Source organism: Monopterus albus, unplaced genomic scaffold, assembly GCF_001952655.1.
Source record: "Monopterus albus unplaced genomic scaffold, M_albus_1.0 scaffold135.1, whole genome shotgun sequence".
Taxonomy (NCBI): domain Eukaryota; kingdom Metazoa; phylum Chordata; class Actinopteri; order Synbranchiformes; family Synbranchidae; genus Monopterus; species Monopterus albus.
In genome coordinates, this window is record NW_018128015.1 from 13,290 (window position 1) to 34,243 (window position 20,954).

The 20,954-nt window shown below is 40.9% G+C and overlaps 3 protein-coding genes across 3 annotated transcripts in view; 1 reads left to right on the plus strand and 2 right to left on the minus strand.

The window, feature by feature from the left end:
- Nucleotides 1–2,380: 2,380 nt before the first annotated feature.
- Nucleotides 2,381–4,844, minus strand: LOC109967793 (proteinase-activated receptor 1-like). The gene is made up of 2 exons (XM_020613618.1): nt 4,516–4,844; nt 2,381–3,618 (listed from the first exon to the last, which is right to left on the minus strand). Exons 1-2 carry the CDS (start codon nt 4,589–4,591, stop codon nt 2,381–2,383), a joined length of 1,314 nt encoding a protein of 437 aa, XP_020469274.1. The 5' UTR covers nt 4,592–4,844.
- Nucleotides 4,845–10,861: 6,017 nt separating this feature from the next.
- LOC109967760 (proteinase-activated receptor 3) lies at nt 10,862–13,844 on the plus strand. The gene is made up of 2 exons (XM_020613559.1): nt 10,862–11,028; nt 11,626–13,844. The coding sequence occupies exons 1-2, from the start codon at nt 10,965–10,967 to the stop codon at nt 12,675–12,677; spliced, it is 1,116 nt and encodes a 371-aa protein (XP_020469215.1). The 5' UTR covers nt 10,862–10,964; the 3' UTR covers nt 12,678–13,844.
- Nucleotides 13,845–16,110: 2,266 nt separating this feature from the next.
- The window catches only part of LOC109967797 (synaptic vesicle glycoprotein 2C-like), a 36,467-nt gene continuing 31,623 nt past the window's right edge, over nt 16,111–20,954 (minus strand). The window contains exons 11-13 of the mRNA XM_020613623.1: nt 19,813–20,016; nt 19,462–19,621; nt 16,111–18,722 (exon numbers count right to left, since the gene is read on the minus strand). Coding sequence (XP_020469279.1) covers nt 18,539–18,722; nt 19,462–19,621; nt 19,813–20,016 — 548 coding nt within the window. The 3' untranslated portion in view covers nt 16,111–18,538. The remainder of the gene's footprint in view (nt 18,723–19,461; nt 19,622–19,812; nt 20,017–20,954) is intronic.

Genomic DNA, 20,954 nt, shown 5'->3' on the forward strand with positions numbered 1-20,954 from the left:
CCCTGTCCACTCCACCTCCCAGTAACAACGTCCAGTCAGACTCTCTCTACTCAGGACCTGCCACCATTCAGTGAATCTGTCTGGGTGACTAGAATAAGACTGTTGTTCACTCATTACTGTTGCTTTTCTGTTTCCCTCAGATAATAACAGACGTGTGTGTGCTGTGTTTGGATCCAGTGTGATTTGACGTGAATATCTTAAGAATCCATCTCTGGTCTTGGTCTCTGCTGGTGACAGTAAAACATCCACTTTAGTCACTGTCAGTTAGACGTTTGTCCATGTCTCCCTCAGAATGTCCTGTAGTTTGTCTCTGTTCTCTGTCTTCACTGACCTTGAAGACAGGGTTATCAGGCTGGACCTTGTTCCAGGAAGAGGAGCGCTCTTTGAGACAAACTGTGGGATTAACCCTTTAGCTACAGTCGAGCTCATTTCCAAGTTAAAACACTCGTCTCCTCGTTGTTATTAAATAGGTATTAAATTCTGTCTGGGATCTTTGCCATTAGATGCGGTTCCCACCCATTTTTCATAATTTGCTCTTTTGTTCGTGTGAAATTCACTTTATTTAACCTGAATGAGAGCAATGGAAATTCAGTGGATGAAAAACAAAAATGAATCAGTGCTGCAGATTAATTAATAGAATGTAAGAACATGTCAGTAAATAATTTGATTTATTTAATTCTGTCCTTTAAATGTTTTTGAATAAATAACAATTGCTTCAAATATGAGACATGTTTATTTTAATGTACATTTAAACCTTCTAATTACAGAAGAAATTTTTACAACTCTGATTTCTTGCAGCCTTAAATGCACCAGATCATTTGGCTCTGAACTTAAACTGACATGTGTTTATTGGTCAGGCTTTAAAGATTATGATTAACTTTTATTTCTCTAACACTGTAACATTATTTTCTATGATTCAATGGGTTCACTCCTGAAGCTCTGTCTCAGTTTTGCTTATGTCTGTTTTTCCATGTGTCCACAATTGACTTTGTCCCGTATGATTCTGTTCAGCATAAACTGCTGCTCCACTGACAACAGTAGGTCCAAGTCCACATCTGGATGATCCCCATCCCCCAAAGTCAGACTGAAGGTTTCACCTTCATAGACACACACACACTTTGGACATGAGCTAAATCCCTGTGCTCTGTCTTCACTGACCTTGAATAGAAACTGTACAAAGTCACCTTCATCCTGTGTTGGACTGTGTTTATGCACCACATCAGCTCGTAGTATTACCATCTATCTGAGGACCCCTCCATCTGATCACATACGTAGGACTCGGTCCTGTCTCTGCTTCTCCATGACGTGGTTTTACAGAAGACAGCCTGACCCATCAGAGTAACACAGTCATTAACAGGTGGTTTCCTGGAGTCTCTGAAACCCTGAATACAATCTGCCTCCCACCATTATATCAGTCTGGGTCACAGGTTTCAACAAACTGCACCTTAAAGAACCTCTGTCTGTCTGAGTTGACAGAGTTTACAGAGCTCAGCAGTGTCTCTGTCGTCATGAGGAAACCAAAGGAAGTATTCACAGTACTGAGTGCAGAAACACGTCTCCTGGGACTGTTTGACCACTATATATTATATCATGACATTATTATTGTTCATGCACTGATGTCAAAGCAGGATGTAGCTGTTGGTCGAGGTGCAGTTCTCAACTGTTCTGTTTCCAGCTGCTGCTATTAGCTGCAGCTAATGATTATTTTAATTAATCTGCTGATTAGCCTGTTTTCTCCATTATTTCACCGACTGGTTTGTAAAAACTCTGAAAATAGTAAGAAATGTTGTAACAGCTTTAATAGGACACACATTTCATAGTACACGTTTCCCACTAACAGGAATCAGTCTGACACACGGTATGAGGTTCACTCTGCAAAACTGTCACAGTCCAAAATTCATTTAGAAATAAAAAGTATTTTTTTAAAATGGTTTCAAAAAACATTCAAATGAAAAAATGTCAAACACCTTTACTGCATGAAAATAAACTTTTCAGCAAATATATAATCAGAAAAAACAAAATAGCAAGTACATAAACTTAGAAGCTGGTATACATGCAGAGGAAAAAGCATGTTTAGCTGAATTGTTCTAGAAAACACATCCTTATCTAATCTCAACCTTCTTCCTTCCCTATTTTGTTTTCTTACTACATTCCTCAGTCAAAATGCACATTTGGAGTTTTGAAACGAAGGTGTTAACTCTTTCTGTTGGCACGACAGGCTCAGCCCTCACATTTACATTTTGGAAGAAAATACACACAGCAGGCTAAAATCTCTGCTCTTCATCAGCTGAAATACTGGCTAAAATCTCTGCTCTTCATCAGCTGATACTGGAACTTCATGCTATACTTCATACTTTAGTAAGACTCAGTTCAGTTGTCCTCAGTCCCATCCTCTACACCCTAGGCCTGCTTGGAAAGAGTCCACTTTGTTTAGCGGAGTGTTTATCTTGGAGCTTTCAGTACAGCTGGTTTTCACAGTCGCTCTGGAGCTGGATTTGCATAAATCCGATGACAAATGAGTGCTGCTCCTGCCCTCTGTGATCTTCTGACACCTCAGGGCGCTGGACAGTTGTCTCTGGCACTGGGATGACCCAAAGTAATAGAGCAGGGGGTCCAGGAGGCAGTTCAGACTTCCCAGACACATAAACACCAGATAGGCTGCGTAGGAGCCGTCGGGGGTCTCTCGGCTCATCTCCACTCCTTCGTTAAACTGCAGGTAGTGAGTGAGCAGCAGGCAGTTTGTGGGCGTGAAACACAGCACAAACATCACCAGCACTGTTAAAGCCATCACCACTGCTCGTGTTTTTCTGCGTGAACGTCCTGGGAACCCGTGTGGGACCCTGCTCAGAGACCAGATCACCCGAGTGTAGGACACCACTGTGACAAGCAGGGGCAGGAAGAAGAGGGCGCAGCACAGGGTGATGAAGTAGACTCTGTAGTGCCAGATGACCTTGTGTGAGGACTGGACATCATGGCAGGTGGTGATGTCCAGCTGCTTCAGGTGAACAGTCTGGTTGGAGAGGACGAGGGGCACCGAGCCGGCCAAAGATAGTATCCACATGGCTGCGCAGGCAATAACTGCATTCTGTGGTCTCCTCCAAGTCAGGGAGTGGATGGGGGAGACCACAGCGAGAAGCCGGTCCACGCTGATGCAAGCTATGAGCAGAACAGAGCAGTACATGTTCCAGTAGAAGGCTGCAGTGACCACACGGCACATGATCGGCCCGAATATCCAGTTGTTACCACTGAAGTGGTAGGAGATCTTGAAGGGGAGCAGTGCGGCAAAGAGCAGGTCGGCGCAGGCCAAGTTCAGCATGTAGATTACTGCTGGCTTCTTGGGCTGGATCCTGTGAATGAAGACCAACATGGCACAGATGTTGATTGGCACGCTGAGGAGGCAGACCAGGGTGTAGAAGGAAGGGATGAGGATGGTGGACACAGGCCCCGTGAGAAACAGCAGCGCCTCTTTAGAGATGTCCGGCCTGCTGGTGTTGGTTACATTACGCACCCAACCACTTCTACGATTATCTTTAGCATCTGTAAAAAGACCATCCGTGTCTATTGGCTCATCTGTGACTGAACTGTCAAAAATGACAAAGGTCCTGCCGTTCCAACTGGCTGGAGAGAGAGAAAGAAGAGTCAGGGGGATACAAGGTGGTTTAGTCATGGTTATTATCAACAGGTATTTTATTCATATTAGGATTTGACTGGATGATTGACAGAAAATTAAGCTATTTCAGTAACTGAGCCAGTCAAGTTTCAATCAAAATGCCAAACTGCTTCAGTGTGAGGTTTTCATATCATTAAAACTGAACATTGTGGGATTTTAAATGTTCACTGGACTAAATGAAAATGTAACCCTGAGCCCTGGGAAACTCTGACAGGCATTTCTTATGTTTTATAAATCAAACCATTGTGTCAGTGTGGCTGTGTTTTATCTTATAGGCCAAATAATTAATAGAAAAATCATTATCAAACCCTTCTTTCACAGAAAAGTGAAAAACAAACAAGTAGGAACTATACTGATAAACACAAGAGCCTAATGATTTCCGTTATTTTCAGGGGGAAGCCAAACATTATGGGTATTGTGCTTCTCCTGTGTTGTTTCTCTAAGGTTTAATATAAACTTAATGTAAATGCTTCGGGATTTTATGACGCCACCTTGATACGTCGTCATTTTCCACGATTTGTTTCACACTTTATGAAGCGATAAATTGCACATTAATCAATAATGTAAACAATCTTTATCTGCAGCAATTTCTTAGTTCAGTAGTCAACTAACGATTCTTTTAATTTTCAATTAGTCTGAGGATTATTTTCTCACTATTTCTGCTGGAAAAGAACCGATCAAGCTGTTGCTGATTATCGATTAATCAACTAATCATTTCAGCTCTATTTCATCAACACAGTAAACGATATTCTTTCCATAATGGATGTACAAACGTTTAACAAGACGCCAATAAAAACACTATGGAGCCGTGCTGAAGAAACAACCTGTAGAAAGTGACGTCTTACCGTTTCGGGCTGCAGCCGAAGCAGCAAACGCACAAACCAGAACCAACAGTGAGGTTTTCGGATCCACTGGAAACATTTTGCTGAGGAAAACTGACAGAAAAGCAGCGTTTGATACAGTTAATCCACTTGTAGCGGGTCCGGGCTGCTCGCTCGTCTCGCAAGCTCTTTCTGCTGCGGACCCTCGGCCGCTGACGCGCGCACCGTGCGCGCAGTGTCCGCCCAGCCCACTGCGGCCTGCTGGCACAGGCGCGTTCCTCGGCCCTGATGTCACCTTTCCCGTCGCACAGCAGCAGCAGCGGGATCCAGTAAACCAGTGTCAGAACCAAACGAACCACAAGTAAACCGGTTTAAATAATGAAGGGACGTGGGAAAATGTTGGCGATGTCATCAACATTCAGTCATTTAAGTACAATGTAACCTGTTCATTTCTATCACAAAGTTTTTCTTTTGTTAAAGATTTATTTATACAGCGTTTTTCACAATAAAAGTATTTACCACAATTGCTTGCTAAAACAAATAACGTCAACATAAAAAGGTAAATATCAGCTCAGAACAGCAAGAAATTACAACAAAACTTGAATTCTTATTATTACCTCAGTTGAACTGGGTGATCTAACTGCAGCCCAGGGGGTAACAACCACAGGAAATGCTTGGCCTCCCTTCTTTTTAAGGCAGCACACACCAGGAACAGTCAGGAGACAGCTGACCTCACTATAAGTTACCATATGGACATATGGGAAGTTCAGAAATGCACTTTGCATTTTACAGTGAAATCTAAACTCCACTGGTAGCCAATGAAGAGAGGCCAACTCCGACTACAGTGGTCCCTGTGCTGAACCATCTACAGGTCTAGATACTATAGATCTTTGGCTGAGGTGGAAGTATAATGAGTTTCTATAATCTAGTTGTGATGACACAAAAGTAGGAATTCACTTACCAGCACATCAAAACATGTAATACATATGGCTAGAAACATTTCTTATTTGGAACATGCTTGATTGCTAAACACTTCATATGAAGAAACTCAGGGCGGCTCCACATGTTGCACAAATACGCCACATCTTTAGTCTGATCATGTATTCATTTACTGGAAATCTAAATTTTCACAACTTTTGAATTAAATCTAGTGATAATATGTCTATACACTAGTTTATGATGTAACTGGTGAATATGAGCAGGCTGCCAGTGAGAACCTTTGTTTTTATGTCTTTATTTATTTATTTTTGGACTTTGGAATGACAACACCCACCAGCACATTTCCGGTGGGTGCTGGAGCACCAGTAAACAAGGTCATTAGTCTGGCATGAAGCGGCAGATCCCTGGAGAATTTTAAGAGCTGCTTGGCGCAGTCAGATGTACATATCAGATGGGCAACGGCTTACAGAGAAGCCAGGCAGATTACTTATTTTCGAACTAATTATGAGTCTGTTTACTTGTCTGTGTAAGCTGGCTGTTCATGCTCTAATGGCATCTCTGTCCAGAAGATCACATGCTATTTATTTTCACATATGGCAAAACTGTTCCCATGGCTTCTGGTGGAGTTCAAGATCAAATGAGCTGGAGTCATGGGAGCGTTCGCTTCCATGTGTTTGTTCCTGGGAGCTTTTGCTGCATTTGAGATGGGACAGAAGACAGCACCTGAAAACAAACAAACAAAATGGCACAGAGAAGGTCTGTTTGTAAGACAGGCCACCTTCTCAGTGTGGGACGGAAACCGGGAGAGGATGGGCCCAGGACAGGGTGGGTGCAGCCTGACTCATTCATCCTGAGCTTTATGTCGGCTGGGACTCTGAGGTCACAGGAAGTCAGACACTTCCTCACAATGATCTGTTTCTTATTTATACAGCATACTTCATTTGAGTCATAAGATCATTTCCCGCCTATATAGGACCTGCTTTTGGTTGATGCGTGTTTCATAAAGGAACAGTTGGACACTTTGGGATTACACCTCTTGCCGAGAGTTAGATTATCTCTACTCATTCCTGTTTCTCACAAATGACGCAGTTGGTTAGCTTAGCATGCTTATCAGCTTAGAAACAGTGGGAACAGCTAGCCTGGCTTTGTTCAAAGATAACACAATCAATAACCTCTAAAGCTTGCTAACTAACACATTACACCATTTGTGGAGTCACTGTGACCGGAAGAAGACTGTCCTCCTGTAAAAAAACGACTGTGTGTTGTTTGTGCCAGCAGCTTAGGAGAAATGCCTTTCACCCTTTTGATTAAAGCCATTCCTCTGGTCTCAGTCAGTCACTCGCAAACAAAACAACCTTTTTCTCCATGACAACACATGTCATGCATTGGTGCAGTTTGTACATTGGACTGTTGTGGAGCTTTTAGCACTTGGACACGTGTCTCTGCTCACTATGTGTGTTAACCTTGTGCAAAATGAAAAACAGCTGCTGCAGTGATAAAGGGATCCTAAAAATTCATTGCTCGCATAAAATCAGGAGACTTAGAGCTTTGAAACAATTTGTGATTTATCAAGCTTGTGTTTAGACTGTGTCCAGTACAGACCAAAATGCTGAAGTGTCCCGTACAATTACGGTTACTTCGAAATGTGTTTTGAGAGAAAGCACAGCTGGACATGGTGTCTGCTGTGGAGGTCATGTTTCTCTTGTAGTCTGCTGTGCTTGGGCGTTGCTAGGCTAACATTCCTAGAAGAAGGCAGGATACAGACACAGGGAGATTAGGTCCAGTGTGAAGTCGCTGGCACAGCTCCAGGCCACTGGCTCGCGAGTTTAATTCCTGTTCATTTTACCATTCTCTGGGCTTTGCGCAGTGAGAACAGGCCAGTTCAGTCAAACTGCATTAAGCTAGTGATGAACTGTCAGAATATCACAGAGCATATTTTGTTCCCACCCAGAGCTGTTCAGATGGTTTGCAGACAACCTATGATAACATCTTCTTCTTAGAAAAGTTTTTTAAACATCACTGTGGTCGGTTTATAGCTAAATATGTGCAGATAGAGTGAGATGTGGACTGAGCAGCCTCCCACACAGGATCTCACACTTTACCACAGAGGAGGAAGTTTAAGTAAAATTACCAGGGTGTCCAAATGCTGTTACAAGTGAAAGGGCTCCATTCAAAGTGTTACTTGAGTAAAAGTACAAAAGTAGTAGCATCCAAATATACCAAAAGTAAAAGTACTTTTTATGTAGAGTTCCACATTTCACATTAATTATATCATATTTTTTAATTATAATTATTGATGTATTATTGTGTTCATCAGTTTAATGTTGCTGCTGGTAAAGGTGGAGCTAATGGTAATGACAATAAACACTTTGAAAGGAACTTTGAAATACAAGCCCAATATTTACTCTTCTTCTTCTTTTGTTTTGGTCTCCACTAAGTCCTGAGAGAAACATCTTGCTAATGCTGCTAGTTCTGCCACTTTCTGCACCAGCTGGATGGTAACTTTGATTTTCAGGTTTTTTCAGAGGTTTTTGAAAATAGCCTGGAAATAACGAGAGCAGCGAGAGTGAAACAAAGCAGAAAGGTTCCTGAGAACCAAGACTATCCAAAGGAACCTGTTTGCAGATGAGCTTGAGGACACCCGACCTTGTCAGGAACTTGGTGATATTACCCGGAATCTGTTCAGCTAGGCAGGTTAACCCTAGGCAGGTTGATAACTTCCAGGAGAGGCTGACTGTGTGCAAATCTTGGTCATAGTCCTCTATCTTGTCTGCAGCCAGGTCCCTTTCAAACAAGCAGGTGGAAAAAGCTAACAAGCTTGTACTGAGGGTGACTGGTGATATATGCAGTTCTCTGAGGGTTAGTGACCCTTCTCCCAGTGCTCATAGTTAATGTTTTCTGTGGTACTATAGAAACCATTACACTAATCAACAGATGCCCATTGATTAGTGCAGTTTTAGCCTCATTTTAACAATATAAACTAACAAATTTTTCCTCTAAAGAAATTTGTCAGTATGCTTTTTAAATGATTCTGTTTTCACAAATGAAGCTTGAACCATTTTCATCCAAGTCTGGTCCAGAATCACCACACAGATTCATTGTGTTTTCATCACTACATACTACAGACAGTATAAATATAGGACTGTATGGGAAACAAATTGTCCCGTTATCTGAGTCATCTGAAACAAACAACTGAAGGGAGTGTCAGTATATTTGCCCAACTTCTTCCCCATGACGACCTAAATACCATAGAGCCTGGCTATGTATTGTTGGGAGCTTTGTAGAAAAGAACTGTGAAGAAAGATGATGCTGGCATTAAGTAGTTTTTTGTCATAAAATGTATATAAAATCCTAACAAAGGGGCATGTCGCCCTCTAGTGGGGACGAGTGGCAGTTACTTGTAATAGTATCAGTTTTAAACTCTTTCCACAGATAAGAGCTGATTAGATTTTTACAATATGTGAGATTTACAGACAGTGACAGCCTTTCAGTCTGGGTGTGAATCTAACATCTTTCATAAACACTGTTTCAAAAAAAAAAATCTTCCTTTCATGTTTGAACAGGACTGGTTTTTCTCAGAAAACCACATCCCAGATGTGGAAAGAAACTGAAAGCAGTATTGCAGGATGAAGCAGCTGTATGACGACAGTGACACAGGAAACAGATGTCTGCTGCAGATGCATTGCTGTCCTTTAAAAAGAGGAAGGAGATTAATTTAGCATTTTCTCAAAAAAGCCTGAAACAAATGTGTAATTCACAGAATTACTGTCACTGTTACAGGAAATATCTTTTTTTTTGTTACAGATGCTGCTGTCATTTGTCTTTTGTGTATCTTATAGTAAACAGCACCTCTGACTTTTAGCTGTTCTCTGAGGGTTACCTCTTACAGTACATACAGTCATTTGAACCTATGTTAATGTAAAACTGTTGATTAGTGCAGCTTTATCCTTTTTTTTTTAAACACTGTTACCAAAAAAGACGCTTCAGACGAATAAAGGTGTGCTGCTTGTTCTCATTCTGAGTCATCTGAGACGTCAGCTGTAAAGTCATGGATGGGAGGCGGGCCCCCCATATCCGCGGGGCTCTGTCTGTGCTGAATCTGAGGTCAAATGGATATGGGAAGTGAAAACATGTCTTTCCACATATTTGACAAACAAACTAGAACAAAACAAGACACGGGTCACATCTGGGATCAGCTAGATCCTGGGTTCAAATAATAAAATATCCACTGAAACAGGCAAGTAAAAATACCCAAAGAGTACTTCCAACTGTGACACACAGTATGCAGTTAAAGCAAATAAGGTTTCCTGTAAATCCAAAAAGAAATTTAAAAAAAAGCTGAACTGCACATGCTGTGATTCTGTGAGGACACACTTGTTGACACCATGTTAGACTTTCGCTTTTTTTTAGATCATCACACAACTGTCGCAAAGAAGCAACAAAGGTCTTTAATAAAAGATCTCTGTGAAAACAGATTTTCAAAAGTGTGGAAGTGAAGACTAAACAAGACTTCTCATGTTCAGACAAGCTTATCATCTTCAGACAGATTTCCTAGAAATTTCAGAGTCAGTGGCCCGCCTCCATTTCTTACTCAACTCCACGTCCCTGCAGGCATCATATTATCGGTAAAAGAAGAAATGTAGCACATACATCAGGCTGAAATGTAAGACCGCATCTTGTGGATAGAATATAATGTTTCAGTTAGAAACCACATCATGAAAGATGAATGAATGAATGGTACTATATGATGAATCAGTACCTGATGAAGTGGATACAGAACCAACACAGAAGCCTACTTAGAAGAGACATATACAACAACAATTTATAAAAAAGAGTAGAGTTCCTGTATCCATCTTACAGACAAAGACTGAAACAAACCCTGTAACCAAACAAATTAAACTCTGTTCATACCCCAGTCCTCCAGTCGGAGGCTCAGAGGTGTGAAATGCAGGACTTTTAGACTGAAAAACTCTTTCTTTCCAACTGCCATCAGACTCCTAAACAGCTGACTCAGGATCTACCTCATGTACTTCCATTTGTACTTCACACCTCCCACGTAGCATATATCGTCTCTGTATTATATTGTGTTCTTGTTGTATTTTTATTTGCTTCCTTCACTTGCTGCTTTAAAGTGCCTTAGATTTGTAATACTGCTTATTTAGATTTGTGTTATTGCTCATCTACTTTATATTTCACTTGTATTATGTGACATTCATGTGGACGGCAATATAAAAGTTTCATTGTACAGGGAAACACATTTCTTATCTGTGCATATGACAAATAAACACTTTGACCCTTTGAACCTTGAATAACTAAAAAAAAGAGTGTGGTTCACTACTGTCACCTTTGATGCCCATAAAACAGTCTACCCATTTATGCTTGCTTCCTGTTTTTTATGGTTGGGGGAGGTGTTTCTGACGAGTCCACCCACAGTGTGGCAGCAGACAGAAGTGAAGCATGAAGCTGAGAACACAGAGAGACGCGAGATCCGCCTGTGACAACTGAGCTAAGCTGCTGCTGAATGATCAGAAACGATGAGGAATCTTTTCTTTTCTGTTGTCTTTGTTCTCTGTCTCAGTGGATCACTTCAAAATAAAAGTAAGCTCATCAAAGTTCACTTTAAGATTCTGTGATCAGGCATCTTAGTGTTTGTTGCTTTACAACCAATTTATTCTAAAACTCTCATGTGAAGAATAGGACTGCTGTAATTTGTTGAAAACTGTCAGTAATAGAAATGAATCCAACTTGAGGTGAAATCAAATTCATTAAAAACAAACTACAACTTGCAAAAAGTTGTCACTGACTCACTGTAACACCACACTACATATCAATATGACACCAGATGGTCTGTTACTGGGATTAGATCTGAAACAACTGGACAAATGAGTGATTAGTGTTGAGAATCATTTCAGTTGCTTGATGTCAGCCATCCAAGAGATTTGTGTAATAAAGTAATTGTCTTTGTCCTCTTGATCAAACAAAACAAGCCATCTGAAGGTGTCACCTTGATCTTTAGAAAACTTTTTTAAAATCTTCTTTCAGACATTTTTCAACATTTTACTGAAGAATTCATCTAAAACAACAGTTAGCTGTAGCCCTAATCAGCAGTGTATTGTTTGCCAACGTTGAATTTTAATAAGGTATGTTAAAGTACAATGAATGCTAAATGATCTTGTTGCCATTTCTCGTTGCTAGAGCGGGAGAACAACTCTGTGGTTGTTCGTCCTGTAGGCAGGACATTTAGAGGGGAGCTGTTCATTGGGACGAATGTCAATCTTGTCCTGAATGGGACTCAAGCTCCCATTTTGTCCAGTTCCACTCCAGCACTGCGGTTACTCAGCAACAACACAGCAGGATACCTCCTCGGGCCCCTGAGCACCCGGGTCATACCCATTATTTATGTGTTGGTGCTCAGTGTCGGGATCCCCGCCAACGTTGCCATCTTGTGCACGTTGGCCTCTAAACTGAGGAAGGTGTCCTCTGCCATCCTCTACTGCAGCCTGGCAGTGTCCGACCTCTTCCTCCTCCTCTCCCTCTTCTTCAAGTCTCACTACCATCTCCATGGAAACCACTGGGCTCTCGGAGAGGCCGCCTGCCGGGTGGTCACGGCCTGTTTCTATGGCAACCTGTACTGCTCGGCCCAGACGCTGGGCTGCATCAGCATCAAGCGCTACCTGGCTGTAGTGCACCCGTTCATGTACAAAAGTCTCCCGAAGCAGATGTGCACTGCCTGGGTCACGTTGGTTGTATGGGTGGTGTTTGGTCTTGCTGTTGTCCCCGAGCTCCTCATCCGGCAGAGCTACTGGATCCCTGAGATAGGCCGCATCACCTGCCATGACATACTGACATACAATGACTCCCACATCTTCCTGCTCTACTACAACCTGTTCCTGAACATCTTTGGTCTCCTGGTGCCGCTGGTGGTCACGGTTGTGTGTTACACCCGAATTGTCTTTGAGCTCACACAGTCACACCATGACTGGGCAATGTACATCAAGGCCAGCTCGCTGGTGTTTGTCATCTTTGTGGTGTGTTTCACCCCTGCTGCAGTCCTGCACCTCCTCCATTATGTGCAACTGTCTGTGGGTGGAACTGAGAGTTTATATGTGTACTTTAATGTGGCGGTGTGTTTGTGCTGCCTCCATGCCTGTCTGGACCCCTTCCTCTTTCTCCTCATGTCCAAGTCTTCAGGCTCCAGGCATTACTTCAGGGCCTTTAAAGGCAAGACCATGAGCTTGTCTGTCTGATGGATCCCTGCTGGACAATAGCAAAAACTGGTTATGATTTTCATTTTGCAGCTGATGAAGAGGGAAATGTTCTCTGTGACTGGAATCAAAGAGGAAGTTAAATGACATCAGCTCTGTTTCTATTGTAGTAAACACAAAGGACTTGTTGCATCAACTGGATAAAATGCTACTGCAGAAAGAATTATTGCTATTAATATACTGTATATTAATTCATGTATATGTTTGTGGTTTAACTGCTGTTTTTAATATTTTCATTCTGATGAAACTGATGAAAATGTGCTTTTGTGTTGAAGCATTTCCTGTGGGGGGCCATTTATAGATAAAGTAATGGAGTGAAGCAGCCTGACATTAGAAAATAAGCCTTCAAAGCCTTTATTTATTCCTGTAATCAGCCTGTCGATTAAAACAGTAACTGTCTATTTTGTGTTAATTGTTTGTCCTTCATTAAAATGCCTCCTCCATTTTCTAGAACATAGATTCTCAGTACATGTACTAGTTTTAGATATATTCTTAGTGTTTCTGAATCTAGAGCTTTGTTTATCATTAATGCCTGAACAATAAATTTCAACTATGTCTCATCACTCCCCCCCCACTGAGCTGATATTTTCTGCTCACCCTGTTACAGGATGTGGGGTGGCGCACCGCACAAAAACACAGGCAGACTTTTATAGCTTTGGAAAAAATTTCTAAGGTGTTACAGAAATGTTGTGCATGTGACTTTATGTCTGCAAATAAATATAAAGTCTGCAGCTAAAATTGAAATACACCAACCATGTGATTGTGTTAATATTGTACTAAAATGTCAGATTTAAAAAAATCATGAAGCTCTGTAGGGTTTGTGGAACTCCTCCCATCAGACTGAAATTCGTCTGGCTGAGATGTAGTTTTGATGCTTCTGCTACGACGGTTATCGTATTAAATGACCTTCATGCCTTAAAATATTAGGCAATCACCGCAGCTGTAAAAAGAAGGTTGAGATAAGTCACAGTTTACCCTACGAGTTCAGATCTGTCTTCTGTGTTTGAGAGTAAAGGCTAGATATGTGTTGTGCTGGTTTGTCACACGCACCCTGGCATCTTCACCATATTTATGTCAAGGACCACAGTAGAAATAAGGCATTTTTATAGTTCTTTAGTTTCATGTATGGCAAAACATTTTTCTCACAATAAGATATAAATAATACTTACTGTACCACATCATCTTTATGTCTGCCTCTTTTCTGATTGCTACATCCTTACTTGGGCTATCTTAATATCTAATGCTATCAAACTGCAGCATCTTACTGCGGGTGTTGACATTACTGAGCCAGTTTTATGATATTGTGTCTCTTGTGCTTTTGTCATCCTGTAACTGTAGTTTTAATTTAACCAGCTCCTTTGAAAACAGCTGGTTCCAGTTTGGCCCCTGTGGTTAAAATGCTCCAAAGCCACTACTGATGTCAAATAAACTAAAAGTAATCTTAGTCACCTTTCCCTTCAGAACAAATCTAAACAATCAACAGGAATTTGGCATAAAACTATGCAGAATTCTTTTATGACTAACTTCAAACAAAGGAGCCTGTCCTTGTTAATTTTGAATAAACAGTGCCACCTGCTGGTGGAAGAAGGTGCAGCCACAGATGGACATTGAATAGAGTCCACACATCTGTTCTAATGAAACTCTTTATTCAATATGTAGACACTAAAGGAACTCACCTTTACAATGCATTCACTTTCACTTTTCTTATTAAAATAAATATCAAGGACAGGTATCATAAACACCTCCACATATTGTTTGACAGCAGAGGTTTTCAAATCTGTCACTAGGTTTCAGTTGTGCTTCAGTGATGAATCTAACTGGAAACAAAAGCAGATTTGACCGCCCATGCTGGACAGACAGTTGCCTCACCACCAAGACATCAGCTCAGTACAATCAACACCTGTCCACAACAAATCTGACAACACACAAGATGAATACATTCACCTTTCACCCGGGAATCACATGGCTGTTACCTCCCGCAGAGCAACAGCAAAGACACCGAAACAAAAAAGAACACACAACAGAGGGACTTCAGTAACAAACATGCAGGATTTCTTTTGGAAACAGTGAGAGTTTGTTCAGTACAGGTGGTGGTGTTTGAAGGAAGGGACAATGCAGACAGACAGATAAAGCATCAGACAGACTCATCAGGAAACCAGATTCATATTTTGAAACAGCTGCATTTCAGTCACAAAAATCCTACAAGGAAACAGCTGCATGTTGGAGCTTGTGTGCGGTGCTGATTCTTTCCACTGTAAGAAATATGATTTAAGCAACACCACACAAAAATAACTGGATGCATTACTGAACTTTTGTATTTAAATATTGTTTTGGATGACTGAACAAACCCAGCAGAGAACAAACAGATTTATATTTCTTATATGACTTAATGCTTTTTAAACATCAAAGCACTGAGCTGAAATAGTTTAAATCAAAGTTATAAAGGGTCTGTTCATCCAAATCACAAAAACCAAACATTTTCTTATTGAGTGTAGCAGCATTTAGCCATGCAGGCATCCCGCCACTGTTTCTGAAGACACACGGATATTAAATTTATAGCCACATTAACAGCCCTGGGGACGACAATGTTGCTCCAGAGTGATGGATGAATTGCCATAAAATTTTGGACAGACATTTTTGGTCCCCAGAGGATGAACCTGACTGACTTTGGTGATGAAACTTCATTAGTATTTCTAGGGAAATATTGATTTGATTTGATTTATTCTTTCAAGCATGTAAAAACAGTTGATATGACAACACACATAATTTTACACATAATCCGATATCAATTTGCTTATACCTAGTACATGCTTGAATGGAGTAGGAAGAATATCTCAACAACTATTAGATGGACTGCCACGAAATCTGGTATTCACATTAATGATCCCTAAAGATCAAGTATAATGACTTGGTGATACCTTAACTTTTATTAATTTCACTTTAAGGTCAGAATATTAGTTTTTATAATCAAAAACCTGTAAAAATTATATTAGCCTTCGCTCAAGTTTGTGCTTAGTGCTAAGCTAATTAGCAAATGTCAGCCCTGCAGAGCAGCACAGGGTCGTTGTAGTGGTGCATGTTGTCCACCAGTGGGACAGTGAAGTACAGTCCGAGAGGTCTGTTTGGAGTGATAGATTAATGCATTTAAAGCCCTGTAAGATTCCAAAACACAGTTTATAATACTCACAGATAGGATCTAAAGTCACTGAAAATTCATCACTGTGGCAATTATTTTATCTGTTATCACAATATCATGAGTAAAACTAGAAATACTGCACTGGTATTAGAAAGTAATCAAGAGGTATTGCATGTATTTGATTGGCCAAAACCCAGCGCCTTGCCAGAAGATGTTTTTTACCTGATGAGACCCCCCCCCCCCCCCCTTCCGCCAAAAAAATTTTGCTTTTTTTGTTTGTTTGTTTTATCATTTGCATGAAGTGACCATTTAGACATGGCTTTTAATTTCACTTTATGATGGGGGTCAACTCCTCCAAAAAACCCAGAACCTTAGTATAAGAAAAAAATATTTTTTTGAAAAATACAAACCTTGGCTTTCTACATATGAGATTTGTCTGGACACACACACTCATCCACCACAGACATACAGCACATACTGCTCTATCAAGGTGGAAGGCCAAAAAAAGCAGAATAACGCAGCAAAGCTTCCAGCAAGGTTTGGAAGGAGAGACGGGATTACTGGAGAGAGAGAGAGAGGCACAACATCTGAGAAAGGCCTCTGAGTTTCAGAGGGTGCAGCAGCAAGGCGGGAGGAGATAAACAGGGCAAGAGCACGAGACAGGGCGAGAGACACTACGAGGAAACTGAGACAGATTGTGAGAAACAGCAGAGGTTTCCTACAGTATAAACTGTTCTTGACAGATCAGCTTGCAATGGAGAGCAAAGCCCTTCACGGTGAGCTCAGTGCCACGAGACGAACACAACACGACACGAGAGAGGGGGAGAGGAAGCAGTCAAACAACAGGCCTCCAATCTCAAAAGTCTCTTACTGTAAAAAGCAGAAAATGTAAACTTCTCTTCACTTTATAAATGTAGCTGCTGAAGTCGCCGGTTTTCACTAAACTACTTTATTCTTATTGATTATTTTTTATGGCCTTGTCATTCTTGCAAACTGCAGCAAAAAGCTTGAACGTCACCAACATTAGTGGAATATCGATCACAAGTTTAGAAACAGCGGCCAGGAAACAGAACAGCTCAGTAAAGAAGCAGCAATTAACAAACATAAATTACAAAATAAATAAATACAAAAATAAATAATCATAATCACAAATACACAACTGTTACAAAATGATCTGGACTTAAAGGAATAGTTTGACATATTGTTGAAAACTCCCCTTTGTAGCTTAGAGCTAGTTGAGGAGATTCATATCAGTGGTGTGGTTGTACAATAAATAAACTTAGCTTAGCTTAGCATAATGACTGAAAACAAGGGGGATAGCTTGCCACTTCCTGTTCCTGTACATTACATCTCAATTGATCAATCCATGCAAAAACCCAGGTGTAGAATTAATATGTTGTGGTTTATAGGTGCTACTGTAGGAGGCTGGCATTGCTTTCATTCTGTTAGCTTTGGATAGAGCCAGGCTAGCTGTTTCTATCTGCTTCCAGTCTTTATGCTAAGCTAAGCTAAACAGCTGCTACAGTAGCTGAATCTTCATATTCAGTGGTGGAAGAGGCTTTCACGTGTTTTACTTAAGCTAAAGTAGCAGTGGCACAGTCATCAACTCAGCTGTTCTACTTGGGTACCAAAGGTAAAAGCACTCATAATGGAAAATGGCAAAATTCAGAGTAATATACTGTATTGATGTATTCTTGACATAACTACAGATGCATTAATGTGTGCATCACTTTAATGTTGTTTCATGCAACTAGGAAAAGTGGGGCTAGTTTTTATTTCTTTCCATAATGCAGTGTAGCTTGTGTATGCAGGATCAATCAAGTTTTTATCTTCAAATTAATTTTAACCTATCAATTATTTGTTGATTTTATGTTTATTATTAGATTAACTCTGCAGAGTAACTCAAATAATTACTATAAAATAAATGTAGTGTAAACTACTCTTATTGTGGCACATGTAAAAAGTAGAGTTGCCTCTGAACTGCACTAGAGTACAAGTATAAATCAGCTGAAATAAATAAAATAAAAAATACTTAAGTACAAGTACCTCCATACTGTACTTACGTACAGTGCTTGAGTAAAACTATCTAGTTACTCTCCACCACTGTTCATATTCATTCTACAGAGAAAAGAGTATCAGTATCTCCTGTCTCTCAGTAAGAAAGCAAATGTGTATTTCTCAAACTATTCCTTTAATGTGAGCAAGACTGAACAGATTTGTAAATGGAAGGCTGTTGGACGTCCAAGTCTTTTGCAGCTTTAACATATGCATTTGTGGGTTGCATGTGTAGAACGGCCCATGGTAGATAGTAAGCTGCTGATATACAGAGTTTTATCACCACTAATACATCTAGTTCGTTTCCCAAGAGTAGCCTTGAAGTTACCCAGGACATTGGTAACCAGTCTCTGAGAACACCTAGATGTGTCCAACTTTGACTCTAGTCTTCAAACTCTTTATATCTTCAGCTCTGTTAAGTTAAACTGCATTCCAGTATCCTATGTTACCAGGTGTTTTACCCAGAAATAACAGAATAACAATCACTTGTCCTGGTATTTGAGTTTGTGAACATAGACAACAATATTTATCAAATAATAAGTGCCAAGAATCATGAAAGCAGTGTTTGCATTGGTGATATTCAAATAAACCATACTGTGGTACATAAGTGAATCATTATTCACTACACTGAGTAAACACCTGGTGCTGAGGTTTACATGAGGACATTGGCACGCGTGTCTGGCAGTCGGAGCCCCACCAGGCCGCCGCCAACCAGCACAGATGATGCCAGCAGGATGGGGATAGCTTTGGTGATGCCAACTAGCGAGCCAAATATCAGGTTGCCCAGCACCGCTGCCAGCTTACACATGGCATTACAGAAACCAAAGCCTGTGCCCCTGCAAACAAGGAGAGAAGGAAGACATGGAAGGGAGAATCAGATTTAGGTGTCATCTTACTTCTGGATAACTTGAAGCATGATTATGTGATTTCTTTTCGAAAGGGTATAGTGAACTGCTCAACTTTTTTTAAAATCTTCATTCTGTCCTCGCTCTACCTCGAGAACCTTTAATGACCAATCCAAATGCAAATCTACTGAATGTAACTCCTCTCACACAGTGGCCTCTCTGGAGACTTGCCCTACAGATGTCAATTATGTTAAGGCTCTGTTAACAACAGGTACAGTGAATCAGTCTGACGTCACCGTGCCCATTTCCACAAGCAATCGAGTATCACAAAGACAGACCTTCATTACACCACGACAATGTACACTGTGTCTGTTTTTGCATTTTGTGATAATTTGACAAAAACAGATGTAGGTGTAGATAAAGTGGGTGATGATACATGTAGCAGGCTGCTCGCTCCTGAGGACCACAGTCTGTTTCTGGGGCACAAACACTTTTGATACAACATCATAAAGGCAGTGACTGCTATTTATTTTTAAAGTATTATTTTAAAAACATAAACATTTATAAAGTCACATAAATCACATTGTGTAGATAAATATAAGCGAACTAGGGACATTTGTAAGACCTCCCTGAAATCATTTCATTTTTAGATTTTCTGGGGGTCTGAGACCCCCCCCTCACTGTTTTCACAAAACCCCATTAAATGTAATGCTCTGAGTGCAGCCCTCACCTCCTGTCAGTTGGATACAGCTCAGCGGTGACCACATCCAGCGAGTTCCAGGCAGAGATACTGAGGCCGTTGTAGAGACAGAGCATGAAGATCATCATCGACTCGGTGGTGCCGAACCAAAGGAAGAAGCAGCTGATGCCTGAAAGCACCATGGAGCCTCCTGCAGGGCACAACGTGACACATCTCCTACATCTCAGACACAAATTAGCCTCATTTACGTCATTAGAGGTCAGTGCAAACACAAAGGCCAGCAACAGGAGAGGTTGAGACATTTGTCAAGAGCTGCTATTCATAACCCAAACAAAAAGTCAGAGCAAGTCCTCAAAGCCCAGAGAGAATGTTATGTCATACCTAGCATGCTAAGGCGTCCTATTTTGTCCATGAGGAGGGCAGAGATGATGTTCCCGGGCAACACAGCCAGTGTTCCCAGGAAGTTGACAAAATAGACCCAGTAGGCGCTGTAATCATCATCAAACGTCATCTGACAGCCTGTCTTGTTGTGGTGGAAGGAGCTGTTGATCACCCTTGAATTTGTTAACTTGGCATCGTCGATATCTATAAACACCAGAGAGAGCAGAGTACTGAGTCAGGGTGAGGTTTTAACTGCCTGGCGCCTTCTAATATTCCATTTAGACAGGGAAAAATTTTACTCTGTGACTTAAAATCACTGCTGCACAAACTAAATCCTCTTCTTTGGTGGTGTTAATTTGGTCTTCTCAAGTGTAGATGATTTTGAGCTTAGCCTTTGAACTGAAAAGGTGGCTCACAGCAAATTCAAATTCAACTCTGGTAGCTGCTGCATAATTAATTTATCTTGATGCTCTGGCTTTCAGGAGGATCTGTCTCTAATATTTTAGTTTATATCACATGCTGGATATTCCTACATAAAGCTGCATTTAATTTAATTACTACAAACACTGACACACAAAAAGCTTGCTCCCTAGTAGTAGTAGTAGTAGTAGTAGTAGTAGTATTATTCCACCTTAGAAATACCGGTCTGGATGTTTAATGATACTCTCATATAGTCCAAAACTCTACAGTGTTCTCATACATGCATATAGACCCTACTAATACCATGCAACTAATCAAAAATGCACATGCAGCAATGAGAAATCATTCTCTGCTCTCACACTGCATCCCTCCCTTCTTCCTCTTTCTCTCTCTCCTCATCTCTCTTTATCCTCTGCTCTCTAAAGACACATAGCCAGGGGCCAAAAAACTTCATTTCCCATGGGGCATTACCAGCAACCTGATGTGCCCTTACTGTTTCCATGTTCAGCGGGTTCCTGAGTGCTGGGGTGGGGGGAGTGCTTTTCCACCATACACTCCCACAAGGTCTGATTCAGCTGCAGTTCTCTCAGAACATTTAAACACCTCTCCTGCTTTTCCTTTACTCTCTGCTTGTGTTTGTCAGGCCCAAAATGGTTGGATTGCATTTTTGTAACAGGATTTATTGAAGGCACGATTTGATGTTTGAGATTCTGATGCCTTGG